General features: G+C 38.2%; 1 protein-coding gene across 1 annotated transcript in view; it reads right to left on the reverse strand.

Annotated features, from left to right (window-relative positions):
• Nucleotides 1–416: 416 nt before the first annotated feature.
• GPC6 (glypican 6) overlaps nucleotides 417–17,135 on the reverse strand; it is a 773,736-nt gene continuing 757,017 nt past the window's right edge. Inside the window, exons 8-9 of the mRNA XM_068929039.1 lie at nucleotides 14,395–14,570; nucleotides 417–13,917 (exon numbers count right to left, since the gene is read on the reverse strand). Of these exons, the coding sequence (XP_068785140.1) occupies nucleotides 13,715–13,917; nucleotides 14,395–14,570 (379 nt within the window). The 3' untranslated portion in view covers nucleotides 417–13,714. The remainder of the gene's footprint in view (nucleotides 13,918–14,394; nucleotides 14,571–17,135) is intronic.

Here is a 17,135-nt window from a genome sequence, read left to right on the forward strand (position 1 = left end):
AACATTCCACCATTAAATGAGCTCTCAATCTAACTGATTCAGAATTAATAAGTAGGTGAAAATAACAATTGTGAGTGTCAATTTAAAATCTATTTTACATACTGTCCCAGAAAGCTCTCACCTTTTGTAAGAGAATAATTGAATAAATAAGCACTGCCTGAAATTTCACGCTTTGATGTCGTGACTTCCGACATTTCCACAAGATTCTTCAGCTCTCTGACAGATTTTAGAGGAATATCCTTTACACATAAATATAACTGGAAAAGAATGCTGAAGAATGAACTCCTCATGAATTTTTTTAGATTCATCTTACCTTGTGACAGTAGCTGGCAATCATGGGATTAACATAGCTGGCCTTTAGGGAGCACATTTCATTTTACAGCTAAGAAACCACAAGACACAAAGCATGTCCTTACTTCAGATATTTATTGGAGTCCATCAGAGAATACCAAATCCCTGTTCTCAAACCACCACTGTACATTGCCTTCATGGTGTGAGTGAAGGGGTAATAAGACTAAATGAGAAGAACTGAGGAACAAGGATAGATTTGTTTAACACACTTTGGATAAAAATGAATTGGACAATTTTAAGTCAGAGCAGTTATAGTTTTATTCTTTATATGGTAAAGCAATCTAACAAAACCAATACCATAAAAATAACTAGAATGAATAAGGCATGTCAAAGTCTTCACTGAGGTGTCAAGTATATATACATACAGTACTGAATATATTAGCAACAGTGTAAAAGATTGCCCCACACTTTATTACTATTGTAATTATGAACTAATAAAGTAAGTGTCATCAGTGTTGTTTGATAAGTAGACACTGAGGCTACAAGCAAAAATTTAAATGGTTAGTATCAAACTTGTTGGATATGCTTCTCCTCATACTGGAGTCAATGGCAAACTCTCACTAGCTTCAATGGAAGGAGGGCCAGAGAGGCTGGGGAAGGCATTTCTGGTCCTCCATTGCATAGTCCTCACACAGCTGAAGTTATGTTGTCCATATTACTACTGTTACACTTTTAAACTTTGAATTGAAAGGAGAAGTCATATTAGAGTCCTTGCCTGTAATCATGGGGATAGTTACCTCACCAAAAATGACTACTACTCATCACATATCTTCAATACTTAATTCAGTATTAATGGGCTATGTGCAGACCATCTACTATGGCATTGTGCATGTCTGTAAAGGTTTCTAAGCTGGAGATATGAATCATTCACACCACTACTATGCGGCCAGACCAAGGCTTCTCTGTACTGTTAACGGAGAGAAGTTGGCGCAACATGTAATTTATGCACCTACAGCAGGTGGACAGAATATGTTTCATTACTTCTGTCTGATGATTGTATAGGCGGTCAAGATTGCATGGCATTAGGTATAGACAGCTTGACATGCTCCTTGCCCTCCTTGCTCTCCTGACATTCTATGCCACAATAGCAGCTGCAACTGGATACCTATAGGAGATGGTCTGCATATATGACTTTGTGTGTCATCAGTAAGACTTTCCTCACAAGCAATCAGATCTTTTTAGGTGAGCTATTGCTATGGAGACTTAGTTAATCATAGATTCAATTTTTTAATGCTCTACCAGTCCAATTACGGCAAGATTAATACACAGTATAATATATCTTGTTTTACTGAGGAAAGTCTCTCATTTCTCACAATAAAGACAATTGGAAACAATGTGTTTTCTAATATTTTTAACAAAGTGTCTTTGTGGAGATAAACTGGCAGTCACAGAGTTTTTGATTTTGAGAAGAATATCCTTAATGTCTAATAACCAGAATTAAACTTTCATGTAATGATCAGAATTTTATGTAACTGTGTCTTAACAAAAGCAAAGCTTTGGCTAGTAATCAGTGACAATCAATTAGACTTTACAACAAGCCATTGCAAATTTAAAATATGCATATGAATAAACAGTAGAATAACACTATGAGAGAAATAACTTGCCTTACACTGTTGTCAATGAAAACATGTACTCATTAATATATGTATACTATGAAGCAGGGAAACTAACAAGGTATAATCTGTCTGAAAAGCGTTATGTGGATAGCATTTGCAGGCAAAAGGCAAGGCAAATAAAATTAATCTTTAAGAATGCTAGTTATTGTCTCAGTCTGTTACCGAATATTACAATCCTACCCTAACTCTCAATGTGATGTAAGCACTAAAAAATTCTTTTTTTTTCCAATAGGCAGCAAAAGAAAGTATTGATTTAGAAGATAAAATGTACGGCCTTTATCAAATGCCGTTGTCTAGTAACACAATATTGTACCAGGCAAAATTACCTCGGTAGAGCAGCAAGATCTTCTAATGCCTATATTTTAGGAAGATGCAGTTACAAAAAATGAGTTTAATAGGAGGTCATTCATTATCTGGTAGTAATTTCAAGGTACATGAAAGAAGCAGGTGCAGCTCTACAAATATATATATATATATATATATATATATATGCGTATGTGTGTGTGTAAATGACTGTTAATACAACCCTTCCAACAAAATATCCCTGCAGTCAACCTTTCCTTACTAATGGACAGGAACACAGCAGTTTATGGTCTGGCTGTTCTGTGATTTCCAAATATCATCTTTAACATCCCTGACATGACAAAACATGGAAGAAGCAAGTTTAAGTAACATAGAATTCCATCTAAGCCTTGAGGGAAGAAATGATATTTACATTACTGAACACTGCTCTGTGAAAACTATGTTAACTGTTGTGCCCTGGACTTAGTAAAGTCTCATGGGTAAATGAAAAAGCAATGGGCCAAACAGAACCATCTGAGATTGTCTTGAAAATGTCAAAAACATCCCTCCTTTCTTTCCACAAGGGATTCTGAATGCATTTCTACTAATCAAAACTCCGTGGAGCAAAGTGTTGAGGAAAAATGTGATGAAAAAGATCCAGTAGCTGCACAGGTACTCCATGGTGTATTGTTGTGTCATGTTGTTCTTGGATGATGGACAGTGGCAGTATGATTATAAATCTGTAATTCAGTAAGGGCGGGCCAGATGATGCTGTTAGAAATGATACACATTCTCCTGCGTACTGTGAATTTCATCTTAAAAAAATGAAAACAGGATGAAAGTTTTGCTCAGTATTTTACCTTTTTCACTTCTGAAGGATATATTTTCATAAATATAGAAAAGTCATCATTTAGCAATTATGGTAGTCTGCAAGTGGGAAGGAGGCAAGGGTCCTGAAAGACCTGGTGAGCTTTTAAAGGTTTTTTTCATGTCAGATCAAGAGCAAGAAATAACAAATTTCATAACAGCAAAGCCCCAAAATACTAAAAATGAGATATCATCTAGGTTGCTGTTTTAATCTTTATAGTTCTCTTTTTTTTACAGTTTCCTTACTAGCATTGGCAGGTGTTGCCAAATAATATCTGCACTCACCCTTTTCCACAGTTATTTCAGAAAATTGCAATAACATTCATAGAGACCCAAGTTATAACCATCTCTAAAGCAGAAGTCCCAGCCTGGGATTCTGCCGCTCAGGTCTGTGTCAAGCATTGTCGTAAATGGAGTCCTTCCAATACAATGATCTTTTTATACTGTATGCACTTGAAATTTACTGGCTTTTGGCTGTATGTATGTAGACATCTGTGTGTGTGTATGTGTAAATAAATGTGTGTACAGGGAGAGATGTACACGCTCACATACACTATACGCGTGTGCCATTCTTAGAAACACAAAAAGGAAAATAGCGTGAGAGCAGGAGACTTTGAAAGTTAGAAGCAGGGTGGATGAATGCTTTACAGCTTGGACTTCTGGTCTGCTACATGTTAAGTCCCAATCCCTAAATAGTAGGGTAGGGGAAAGGAAAAGGATTTCCGCTATTGGAGTCCCAAGAGATGGCAGGAAGTTCAGAGGAAGTTGCACTTAGTTATTTTCAGCTTTTGGAAATTATTTTATGTCATAACAATCAGCTACTTTGAACAAGGTGTATTAGAGGCTTGTCAGTATTATCTAGCCAATATTAATCTTCCTTCTACACTGACCTCTTAGAAAATGTGCATTCTCCTTTTGTTGAAGCAGTAAGGGCTGAGTTTGACAAATGACTAAGTGCATTAATGGTTAAACCTGAAGGGTATCTTTATCGCAGTTCTCACTCTTGAGGCACTATATTAATCTGCTTGCTGTCCTTCAGTGTTGGTACCTTACTCTTTGCTAACTCTCTGAGCTGGCCTGAGCCCTGTGCACTGCTTTCACCAGCCTGTGAAAGGCATCTGGGATTTCAGAAGAGATCATTTTGAACCCCATCCCCTTATGCCTATGGAGTTGAAGGCAGCCGTGTTGCATGGTCACAGCTAGGAAAGTTGACAGATTCAGATATTTTATGAAGAAGACTGTAGACATAACAGCATTACCCAGAATTCATAACAACCAGCACAGACTAAGCTGTACATTTAGCTACATGAAGGTTGGTGCGGCCAAGAAATGAAGGACTCCTTATATCATGACTTCCCCATACTCCCTCTCGACTCCTCACTCCAGCAATGGCATGAAGATGAAATACCACTGTGCCGACAAGGAGCAGGACAGGAAAGAGTCTGGGCTAAGCCTGGATCCCCCAGTCTCACCACTGGCATCTAACTACAGGCACTTAAGTGAGGTGCCTAAATTACAGGCATGTCATCTCAGCCTGCCTGCGTAGGGAAGGGAAATAGGCCCCTTCCCCAAGGGCAGTCCAGATTTGGCAGTGCCCATTTCTTCTGAGTTCCTCCAGAGTCTGAGGAAGACCTCCCCGCTGAGTGAGGTGCTCACTGATGTGCCTCGTGCTATGTGGATGACTATAGGCCCTAAGACACAGTTGGTTTTCATGAAGACAAATGGGATGAAAGGATAAGGAGTCAGCAGGAGAGGATTTCAAGCCTGAGAGAACTTAGGAATAGCCTGTCAGGTAGGTCTTGGTGCTTTTGGCACCATCACCACTTCTCACTTCCAAGCTCTAAATGTAAATTGGACTGAAAATGTATTTACAGCTAATAAAGCAGAGCTTCCATAGTCCATCTGTTGTAGTTAGTAATCGTAAGGCTGTGTATGATTGCAGTGGAAAGTTTAGTGCTGCATCCGAAGTAATTATTATAAAAGGCTATATACAGAAATGAATTCAGTTGCATTAGCCCTACAGAAAGTGATTTAAGGCATTTTACACAAAAAAATATTGGGCTCTGTGAAACCTATTTCAGGAACCTATCAAAACAATTTTATATATTTTTCTATTTCTCTCCATGGTACATTACTTTTCTGAAGTTAGAAAGCCATAAAGAATCTTTTCCTTAAAAGTTCAAACTCTGCCTTGCTACACTGCTATGTATATATACACTGCTATACACTGCTAAATAGAGTAGTTAGAGATGGGAGAACTTTTCTTTATTTTTTTAATTTTTATTTTGATTGCAACGCTCCCAAAACTGAAGCTGTATCATTTAGTTTCAGGTATGAACGAGAAACAGGACCTGTTGTCTTCTTTGTCTCAGAATAGGCTGAAATGGTAAAACTACTTCTCTAGAACAGTAGGTTTAATAAGATTTTTTTTCAACCAAACTCTATTTCTGTTAATTCTATTCTAACCTTGACGTGAAACAAAGCATCTCCCCTATCAATTCACATTTAACTATGTTAAATACTAATATAGAAATACAGCATCAAAACTGGAGCTAACAGTTTGCATGCTTTCAAGCAATGTTCATATGTCTAAAGCTGTAAAAGTTTAACAAGCAAATATAAATGTCAGTTGATACCCAAATCAAGACATCTGACCTCCTTAAGCAACACACTTTCTTTGAATTTGCTAAAAGTAACAAAGCTGCTTGTGGATATTAAGTGATACTGCTTACCAAAAAACAGAGTAACCTAGGAGGAGTCTGTAATATAAACATCCATCACTTTATGCAGTTTGTTATCATTAAATGTCAGAATGCAAAGTCTTCGTTTGTATATTTGTGTTCAGAGTAGATAAAAGTTGGAAAGAAGCTTTAGAATGCTTTGAAGGTGCAATTGATCCCTTCCCTCCCAGTACCTGCATGTAGGCACATATTATTTAGAAAATATTCTTGCCGTCTCAGACTCAATTAATAGCATAAAGCTAAGGTCTGAACTTCCCAAACTTCTCTTCTTTCAATGGATTTTTAAGAGTGTTCATCATTCGGTAGCTCATATGAGCAGACTAAGATCAGCTGAGTACTTAACATTTGTCTGCTTTATCTAAAGGCTGAAACAGTTCATCTATAATTACACTGCATACCTATAATGTAATACACACATAGCTAATGTGAAAGTAAATCAAATGAAGACCAGAATGTTGAAATAAAAGAAAAAAAATCCACCCCCAAACCTCAAAACAACCAAATACAGAACTGATATGAAATGTTTACTGATGTTGTTACCTGATGGGTTAATCTTGCTATAGAAAATTCTCAAAATCCCTCAAAATCCCTCACAAAATTCTTTGCCATTGGCTTTGTTGACTAATCGGCACAATAGAAAATAACAAAACTCAAACTGTATGCTGTAGCCACAAGGAAGAAACAAAATTTTGCCACCATGGAATGAGCGAGTCTAAACGTAGTCTCTAAGCTCTAATAATACATTAGATTGAAGAACAGTCATAATAATTTATAACAGATGGTCAAGAACACGTAAACAGAAGTATATGTTTAGAATAGGGAATAAAGGCTAAAGGCAGGGCCTGATAAAGGCTGACCAAACAAAAAGGAGTGGACAAAATCTCTTTGCTGCTACACCCTCTGAAAAAAAGAAGCATGAAGTGGGCTTCCACAAACATAGAGCTCTTAGGAAGGGAGACAGAAAGTACAGTGAACTTGAAAAGACTGAAAAGACAGTTCAGCCTCGAGACGAACATGGTCATAGGGACACAGGTGACTCAAAGACAGACAGGATGTGTGGCACACGGGAGGAGCAGAGGCAGATAGGAAGTTTTAGTCAAAAATGTTTACCATCAGAAAACATCAGTTTGTCAAAAAGGATCTTTCTGCTGGAATGCACTAGCTTTTGAGGAAACATTCATTTTGAAAGATTTTTCTGATTCAGGATGGTACTTTGAGGTAAAGAGTGAGAGGAGGAGAAAGAAGAAACACCACAGCCCACCTAGAATGCACTGCTTAGGGTATCTAGTGGACCAGGAGAGCCCTGAGTTCAATCCTGTGCTAAACCTTGGTTCAATAACAGGAATTCGTGTCCTCTAGCCCATGTGAATGACCTCTTCAGGCTTAACAAAAACCCCAGTAGACGCACAGTGGAGATGAGTCATTCTTTAAGAGAGATGATGGGCTTTTAGGCTTAAATAATTCATATTTTTAAGACTAAAGACTGCTGATGCACAGAGTTCTGTTTCGTAGAGTAAGTCCTTCCTCACATATTGAAAGGTATAGAATCAAACAAAGTACCTGGAAAGAAGAGAGAAAGATCTTGCAGCAGACTACAGAAATATCGTTGACCTGTGAAGCAGTATTTGGGTCTCTGCTATATACATGAGTGGATGGGTGTAACTAGATTACACAAAAAAATTCACAGAGACAATAGATAAGAAGGAAGAGCTAGAGAGCAGTGAGGAATCCTAGCTCTCCGTCATGTGTTTTGCAATCCCATTCATTGTAAATCCTTTATCATCATAAATCTGCTAGGTTCCACTAGGAAATCATTGCTTCTCTTACTCATTCCTCAGTTGTCTCTCTAACTGTCTTGGAAGAAAAAACACTACTGTTTGCAGACAAGATTTGCACTCCCAGAAGGATCTTGGTTTCAGAGGATCTGTGTGGGAGCTCAGCAAAGCCCAGAAGAGGTATAAAAGGAGCCCCAGGAGTTACAGCAGCATAACTGTCTAAATGACTAGCCCCTAGTTTTAAAGAAGGCAATTTTCTTTCCATCTTCTCTGCCACTCGGAAGGAAAAGCTATATATTTTGCTATTTTTTCAAGAATGGAAATCTTACTGATTACTAATTTAGAGAAACTAGATTTATCTTCCCTAGATTTTTGCTTTCAAAGGTCTCCAGAGATATTGACAGATGGCACTGTATTTAAGAGAAATAGTTGCTATTATACACCTCTTTTTTGTTAATGATGAATGGATACTCCCTTTCCTTTATCCTTCCCAAGCAAAAGGACAACTTATTTCGGTAATGTAGCTGGTTTTAGTATGGTAAACAAACTATACCTCTAGATGCTGCCTATCGCTTAAAGCATAAAGCCTTACAGATTTCCTGGTGCCAGAATAAAGGTGGAAGCAAATGAAAGAAGAAATATCATATCCAGTGTATCATGAGACAAAAGCATCAACGTAACATAATGAGAAATAAGTTGAAATGAGAGTTGATTGAAACACTGATCCATTTTCTTAAAATCATTTGATTTCAATGGATTAGACTTTAAGCCACGGACAAACTGATGTGACCTGCTTCAACCTCTGGGCAGCCCAGAATTGACGGCTCTGGGGGAGCCAGTCAGGAAGACCGCAAATGCTTTGTAGCATAGTTTGGAAGCTTGCAGGTGAGGATGCTAATGTCACCTTTCTTAAGGAGAATGCTGCTGCTTTATTTTCGCTCAGAGTCAGAAAGAAATCAAATATGAACAACTTCCATGGGGAAAGGCTTATCTTTCTCTGCATGTCTGTAATTGGAATTCTTATTCCATTGAAGTTAACGTCAAAATTCTCCTTTACTTCAGTGGGGACTGGATTCACACAGGTGCAATGCACAAGGTTGTTATACAGTCATATGCAATGTACAATCAGAATTGTAAGCTGCGTGGTCAGTTTAGCAGAAAAAGTGGTAAGTACAATAAACGAACAATTCATGTTACGCTGGTGAATTATCCTCTAGTGACTGTTCAGCTACATTGGTCAGAATATTTGGATATGGCAGATTATTAAAAATGTTCTGATTGAATTACTTCAAGATCATCTCTCATTCCTATTGCTAAGAGTTTATTTTAAAATCAAAGTTCTTGATTAGGTCTCCTGCTGTTTAATAATGAGAAAATTGTTAATAGCATATTGTTTATCTCTTTCTTACCCTAACTATGAACTTTATCTTTTTTTTTCAAAAAAGGGGCATAATTACATGTGTTAATATGATTATCATGGTATGTGTGAATATCTGGAACAGAACCATTACTCCATTCAGTACATTGCCTACTCTAATTTGCTTGGAATTATGCATTACTGTGTTTATTGCTTTTTGACAACATATTTTCAACCCTAAAGCTAAGCCTTAGCATTTGAATGCTCAATTTCCCTTTGAAATTAGGGATTTTGCAATTCCATGTCATATTCTGTCTATTGTTGTTGATGCTATTTGTTCTCATCCAGCAGGTTTGAAAATCTGTGGGTGAAGACAATAAATAACAGCTTTGTAGTTTTTGAGATGTGGATTTCTTTTTAATATCTAGTCTACCCAGACATTTGTTTCTGTAATGATATCTGTAGGAAACTGATTTTCCCAGTACATTCTACAATTTTCTATATTCAGTTTTAATGCATTATCTTTGGAAGTAAATTAAAAAGAAAAGCTACTCGCAACAACCCTGCAATTTATTTCTCACGTTAAAACAATAAAAAAGTCTCAGCGAATAGATATAGTAACATCTGATAATGATTTAGAGTCAGCTATTAAACTGAAGACAACTGCTGCTTGTTGAGACTCTGCATGTATATCCCACTTCTGAAGAATAGCCCTAACTCTTAGCCATATTGCATGGAAGCAGATGAAATTGGTTCACACAGCTGTGATGTACAGCTGTAATGCTGTAATGATCCCTCCTAAAAAAACACACAGAACTACGATCACAGAATCACAGAATGGCCAAGGTTGGAAGGGAACTCTGGAGATCATCATGATGATTTTTATCATTGAAGCTCAGATTTCAGGAGCCTTATGTGGGCAGAGCTTTGTCATGGTAGTCACATTTGCCTCTTAAGGGATTGGGATATATCAGCTTTTAGCAGAACCCCATGCACAAATTCCTCTCTTCTTCCCCTTTAGCAGACAAACTCTACTCTCCTTTTCAGCTTCTTTCTGCTTGTCTTCTCTGAAATCACTAAGATGCCTAAGATGTAACCAGCGTTCAGGTGGTCTGTACTGTGGTTACAATAGGTTGCAATGAGTTATTAGTAGAAAAAACTGCAATAAACTGAAGGCTGAAAATTTGGAAAAAGGGTAAAATAAACTTAATTAAAGGTAAAATGAAAACCTCATAGGAGCCTACAGCACTGATTGCATTATTCGTTGCATCTAATTTGTTTAAGAGTCTCCACTTTAAGAGAACATAAAACAGCAAGAACTTCTGGGTTGCGCAACATAAAGGGGTTATGCAATCCAAGGACTTTGCCTTAGAGTTTGCACTCTCTTTCCTGAACAAGTAATTGTCTTCTTTATCATCTCTTATTTTATCAGCTATTAACAGAAGAGAAATGTTTGAACTGTGGCACACCAATAAGTTACCTTAGAAGAAGAGTTATTAGATCTAAAGGAGGTGCAAACAGAAGCACTGGAAATAATGTAGCTTCTCGCATTTATGAACACAAATGTTCTTCCTTTTCTTTCTTTCATTCCCAATTTCATTCACTCTGTAACTTTAATAGCTCTCTTAATCTCTGAAAAATGCAATGTATGAAAAGAGTATTCAACCTTTAAGGACTATTAAAGAAATGTATGCCTAATACCTCATGCAAAGGGATCGCCATCTCCTGACAAAAAATCGCTGTGCATAGTAGGAAAATGAGGAGAGAAATAATATAGTAGGAAAATAAGGAAACAAATAATATGGAAGACACAAGTTTCTGACAGCACTCCCACGAGACAATAGCATTTCAGCAGAGGTTAGTTTGGTTTGTTGTTTCACTGACAGTCTAAGTTCCAGTTCAAGCAGAGCAGGGCCCCTCTGGCAAGCTCCTAGCGAGGACATTTCCCTTGAGTGAGAAGAGCCTTCAACAAGCTCTCTGGTTTTAGGGAACCTCCTACTCCTTGCCCACGAGCCCATGGATGTCTACAAATAGTTGAGAGCGCACTGGGCATCCGTTTTGGTTGTACTGGCTGAAAACAGTACTCAGATCACCTTAACCTAGGCCCAAGGCTAACGCAAAGACCGCAGGAGTCATGAGCTGTTCCCTTCTGCTTAACCAGCAGTGCAGAGCAGGTACAATAGAGGAGCTGCCTTGGAAGATTTGGATTTCATTACCTGTTAGCAAGCTTGCAGACCCAGAACAATCAGGTGGAAACAGTATCAGCTACCACCGAATAAATGCCTAATGGGAAAAACCACTGTAGCACAACTCATCCTGCAATAAGGTTGCTGAAGTGGAATAGCGTAAACAGGATGTGTATACAGACAACAAGAGATGGACAAGGAGAGAGATTTAAAGGCTATCCTCGTAGGAAATGGCATATTAGGTTCAGGAAAAACGTTCAAAGGAAAGATCCTCTGCCTGGTACCTGTTGCACCAGGGCCAACCCAAAGAGCCTGTGAGAATCAGCTTAAATGCTGGCTGTTTAGTTTCCTGAAGACATGAAATGCTGAATCAAGAAACCCCCTCCAGAGTGAACCATCACAGCAGCAGGCTCAGGCCTATGTATGAAATTCATGACCTGAACCTCTTAGCCCATGACTCTTGCACACAGTGCCGGGCCAAGAAGAATAGATCATTCTTCTTTGAAGTAAACAAGCAAACGGGGAAAAAAAAGAACGGAATACAAGCGTTTCAAAACCTATGCTCTTCATTATTAGACATAATATACTGACAGTCTGTAAATATTTTTTGGCAAAAGTGCTTAAGTATACTTTATCCTAATGTGTTCTGTGTTTTCTGCTTTAATTTAATGCCTAAATCAATAGCTAATTATAATTTGAAAAGAAAAAGAGATTGCGCTGGATATGCTCTGTTGTTAAATTGTAATGTGATTAGTTGGCTTTATGGTGTTTTCATGTGTTGTCTACACCAATTCCAGAGTCACCATAAGAATCAGGAAATAAACTTACCGCAAATCATTTCGATACCACGTGGAATTGTCACAGAAGCCCTTTGTCTGTGCCTGGTTTTGATATCTACCTAATTGCTGACACTCATTTGTCCAGGATTTAAAAGGGTGCCTGTTCTCAGGACTTACAACCAGATGCAAATCAGGGAAACTCTATGCAGGCCCATAGTCATTTAGGCAATGATTATTAACGCAATGTATCCTTGGACAATCTGAGAGTACAACTGCCATCACAAATAAACTCTGTGTCCTTCTCTAGGCCTATCACGCAAACTCACATGCTCACACAAATACACAGATATGAGAGAGGTTTTGTCCCCCACCCTGCAAACCTGTTAAGAAATGGACAATTGGATATGTAAAAAATTCTCCTCTTTGATTTTTGTGCTCACCAGTCATTAAAAGGTTACTTTTCAGAGCAGCACAAAGAAAGAAGAGCTGGTTGACCAAACATTTTTTTTTTCTTACAAAGAAGTGTCAACCCTGAGCTTGTAATTAAGAAGTTAAAATCTGTGATTTATATATATTTATATATATAAAAATAGATGATCATACTAAGACTAAAAAAGTGAAAGAAATCTCCATGTCAGTACTACATATTTGTTGGTTTTGAATTTTTGTAGAAGAAATCCTTGTGATACACAAATTAACTGATATGAAAGATGTAGTTAGATGTGAAACACAGTATTGATCCAGTTGCTGTTGTTAGTCCATTAGAGAATTGCCATCGTGGTAGGATAATGAACATAGTAGCAGAAAATTCTAATCGATGTCAGAACAGTGACAAAAGGAAAGAGATTATATCACAAGAGATTATTTCCTGTCCAGACCCTTGAGGGGAGATTTGTCAAGAGAGTTATTTAGCATCACCACCATTGTTGATGTGAAGCTAAGTGGAAATCTGTGCCAATTATATAACATGGATAAATACTAAAAGAAGCTAGGCGAGATCGTGCTACTACTCATTTTTTTACTGGGCATTAAGATTTAGATCCTAAACAACTGTAACATGATATTCTGAAGCTAGTGGAGTTACTCTAGTACTAAAAGACAAACTTATTTTTCAGCTTCTTTACCTTCATACCAATTTGATGTGGTTGGCAGATGGAGTGCAAGACATTCACCGTTGAGACATACTCTTTGTGTTGAAAAAAAATCTAGACTTCCCTACAATAGCAACGATCATTCTGATAACCTAAATCATTGTACAGAAGTTCCTAAAGGAAATCTGGCTGCCAGTGAAGAATGGTTGCATTTTTTGTTCTTTTCTGTCTTTTTTTTTTTGTTTATTTTCTATTGAAATGCAGCAGCCTTGGGTTAGGCCTGATTCAGAAGGAAAATTCTTTTCTTGGTTTCTTTCTCCCTCTTTTTTTTTCTTTTGTTAAGAAAAACATACACTGTAAGGTCCTTTTACTTCTGCAGCATAAAAGGAAATGAAGCTCAGAAAGTCTCTTGTAATAAAGATTTGAGAAAGAATTATCTCAAGAGTGGATATTGTCTTCAGAGATATCTGAAAAAAAACAGGAAGCAGTTCAGTCTGGCACCTGGTACTCTTTGGGAAAACAAAAAGGGAAGCAGGTTGCAGTACTGCTCTCTTCTCATAGAAAACTGTAAGTATTTGTGGCATGGTCCATTGTCCAAGAGTATATAAGAAAAGAAGAAAGTTGGATGTTTTTGTAGCTAAAACACAGTTTCTCCAACGAGATCCAGGATTATCTCCACTGTCTCTGCAGTACGAGGATGACGAAGATGAGGAGCAATGTTGGCAGTGATCGACTAGGCTGTGTGGCTGAAGCCTCCACCTCCCTCCTGTCCGAGTCGACAGGTGGAGCTTCAGTTGTGACAAAATCAAACTCGGTGGGACAGATGTCATCTGTACAGCCACTTCCGCTTCCTGAGCCGCTGGTTTCATCACCTGGCACAAGGAAGTGAGAAAAACAGCATGAGGGCCCCACAGTAAAGTGCTCATCTCTTCTCTCCATTCCTGTCCTTAGGAAGGAACCAACACCACCTGTCCCAGAGGGGGCAAACACTTTGGGAACTCGAAAGTGTTTATGGTGCTAACAGCCACTTTATTCAATAAAGCATCCAAACGAAAGCCATTGTGATTTAATCAGAAATGTCTTTCTGAAAAAAGAGTGGATTGCCAGCATTATGTAAATCAGTGTGTGTCTTGATGCATTTGGTTTGCTGATAAGCAAGAGATACAAAAGAAACTAACATAATTGGAATGTCATGGGACAGAAAAAGACTTTTTTTAATGTTGTCAACAGTAGAGAACACAAAGACCAAGAAAAGCCTTTCTAATGGAACTGGTAGATATATTTATGAAGTTATTTCAGATATAAATGGCACAAACAATTGTTTAATGGCACAAACAATGGTTTCTTACTTGTATCCTGGAAGTTGACATCATTTCCATTATACGCGTTCTTCAGTTTGTTAGTCATGACACGTAATGCCATGATTTGTTGTCGAATGAAGGTATCTGGTCTTGTGATGTCCACATCTACTTCTGGATTGTTGATCTGGTTAGTCAAGCCATCATTCATAATCTCAGGCAAGTATCTAGACAGCAGAACGAATGATTAGTTGAAAATACAGTACATTTCAGAAATAAAGACTATACAGCAAATGCTGTGCTAAGCAATTTGACGGTGATAACAATTGCACAGTTCTTAAACAGCTCCAGTGAAGACATTTTAGAAATATGTTTTTAATTTTGCAGACTCTTAACGGCTCTTTTTAGTAGCCTGCTTGCAGGGAAACCAGAAAGAATTTAAGCTATCCCACCTCCTAACTCTCCATATACTACCCAGCAAGTACACTGATTTTGTAAACTATGGATGAGATTCACTAGCCAACTGCATGTTCACTAGTCACTGCATGTTCAGATCCTGTGTTGATATAACTGTTTGTACACTAAGTTATAAAGCTAATGTTACTCTTCTGTTTTTACCTCTTTGTACTCAAAAATTATGCACTCTTCCGTTACATATTTGTTCTGAGATGCTTCAGAAGACCTTATGGCTCTCCCCTTGTTTAAAGGAGACATCTAATTCGTTTGCTTCTCCAGTTCTTCTTTGCATCCCTTTTTCAACCACTGTGAACATCTCCAACCTGTCTGACATCCAGGCCCATAAACAGGGCCTGTGAGTTTACAAAACTCCAGCGTTATCTTTTATTTATCCCTTATTCCTTATATATCTTCACTCCTAAATATAAGCAGGCTAAACTTGTATCTCATATATGCGGTGTGCGTAACATATTTAAGATATGACATTTCCTATCCATCCACACATCGGAAATTCTTATTCAGGCTCTTAGCTTATCATTTCTTGATTACTGCAGCACTCCCCTCTCTGACCTTGACAAATGCAGTCTTACACTGCTCACAGTCATTCAGCGCACTTTTGCAGCTATAACTCTAGCTCAAAAATCAGCCCATGTCTCTGATCAACCTATGGTGACAGTCTTCATCTTTTGTTAAATATGCACACTTTGCCCCCGATGCAGTCTGTACTCAGAGAACTCTCTTTATAAGCATCTGCAAAGCTACCTCCTTTCTTGCTTTGACTCTCTATTAAAAATTATCTATGCTTTCTACAGCTGCTGGGCTGATGAAGTGTTGATATTATTTCTCTGTGCTGGCATGGTAATCCTGAGAAAATATTGTATCACTGTTTCCTTGTAATCTCTTGTCTATCTTTATTCATTTGCTTTCTTTGTCTCATTTAAATTGCAAAGGATTTGGGGAAGATCTATCCCCTTGTTCATGTTCATTATCAGGACGTGATCTATTTGGCAATTAGTTTACAAAACAGGCTATCCTACTGATGTTTGTGGGACTTCTCATGTGGGTGAATGCTCAGCAAGTAATGATAGCGCAGTCTAGCCTACTAATGGCAAACTTTCATGCTGTATGGTGCCAAATGTAGTTTCAGAAGTATTATACTTCACTCTCACTGGTGCCAGCCCAAACCTCTATCAATATTCAAGTTTGGCTCTGGTGCCAGTGTTTTGCTCCTGCTTGGTCTGGAAGTAAATATATTCCTTAAACATAAATGTGAAAGTAAGAGAGAAGAAAGCATTTTCTCTGCTGAAGCCATGGTTAAGGGAAAATGAGTTTTGTATTGCTCCTGGAGGTTCACAAAATGATGACTGCTTTGCTGTGCCAGGGAAGGGTTTAGTCACATCATAATAGGTACTTGCTTTGCAAGATGAGACTCATTTGTCATCAGTGGCCTTTGAAAGCTTACAAGAGAATAATCCTGGGGGAGTGGGGGACATACAAGCATGAAACAAGGCTGCCAAAAATACCAGGCCTCAAATTGCATTTCCTGATGTTTTGCTAGCAGCATAAGAAGCAATAACAATGCTGTAGGGATCCCATCCAGACTCCTGTGGTACAGTCTTAACTACGGGGAGGATACAGAGCTACCTCCCATAGTACAGAGAACTGCACATCGCAGTGTTATGAATCACCACAGAGAGAAATTGGATTAATTCTGCAGAGCTGCCTGGATGCAGCAGGATGGAGACCCTGGCACAATGGGAAGCTTGGGGCGAAAGAAGAACAGCACCTCCATCTGTCACATGTCTCTACAAATTAAACGGCTGCTGCAGATAAATTGCTCAGCCTGGAAGTAAATCAGTGACTCCAAGGTGCAGTTGATTAAAAAATGTAAGAATGTTAAGAATTGCCTCCCAACTCAGAGAGGTTGTCCATCTTGCCTAGTATCTTGTCCATGACAATGGTCATAGCTATTAGTAGCTAAGAGTGATTTGAAATCTCTGAGAGTCTGTGTGGATGGCTTTCCTTCTTTCTTTGCGAAGCGTTAGCTGCTCCTTATTACAACCATGCATGAGAAGCTATAGCTACCTCTGAACTGCAGTTCACAGGCTTTCTTTGACTGAGTTATGTTTGATTTCATCTTGTCTCATCGTCAGTAATAAAAAGAAGAATGTACTGAGTTAGCAGGCTTTTTATATGGAGAGGATATGAGTTATTTTGGACACTTAATGCAGTTAGAGAGTGTTCTGGTGTGTGCTTTTTATGGAGGCTCAAATTTTGCACTGTGATCAGTGTGGATCTGATGTCCATACGGAGATCATTTAACTTTAAATGGGGCA

This window comes from Struthio camelus, chromosome 1, assembly GCF_040807025.1.
Source record: "Struthio camelus isolate bStrCam1 chromosome 1, bStrCam1.hap1, whole genome shotgun sequence".
Taxonomy (NCBI): Eukaryota; Metazoa; Chordata; class Aves; order Struthioniformes; family Struthionidae; genus Struthio; species Struthio camelus.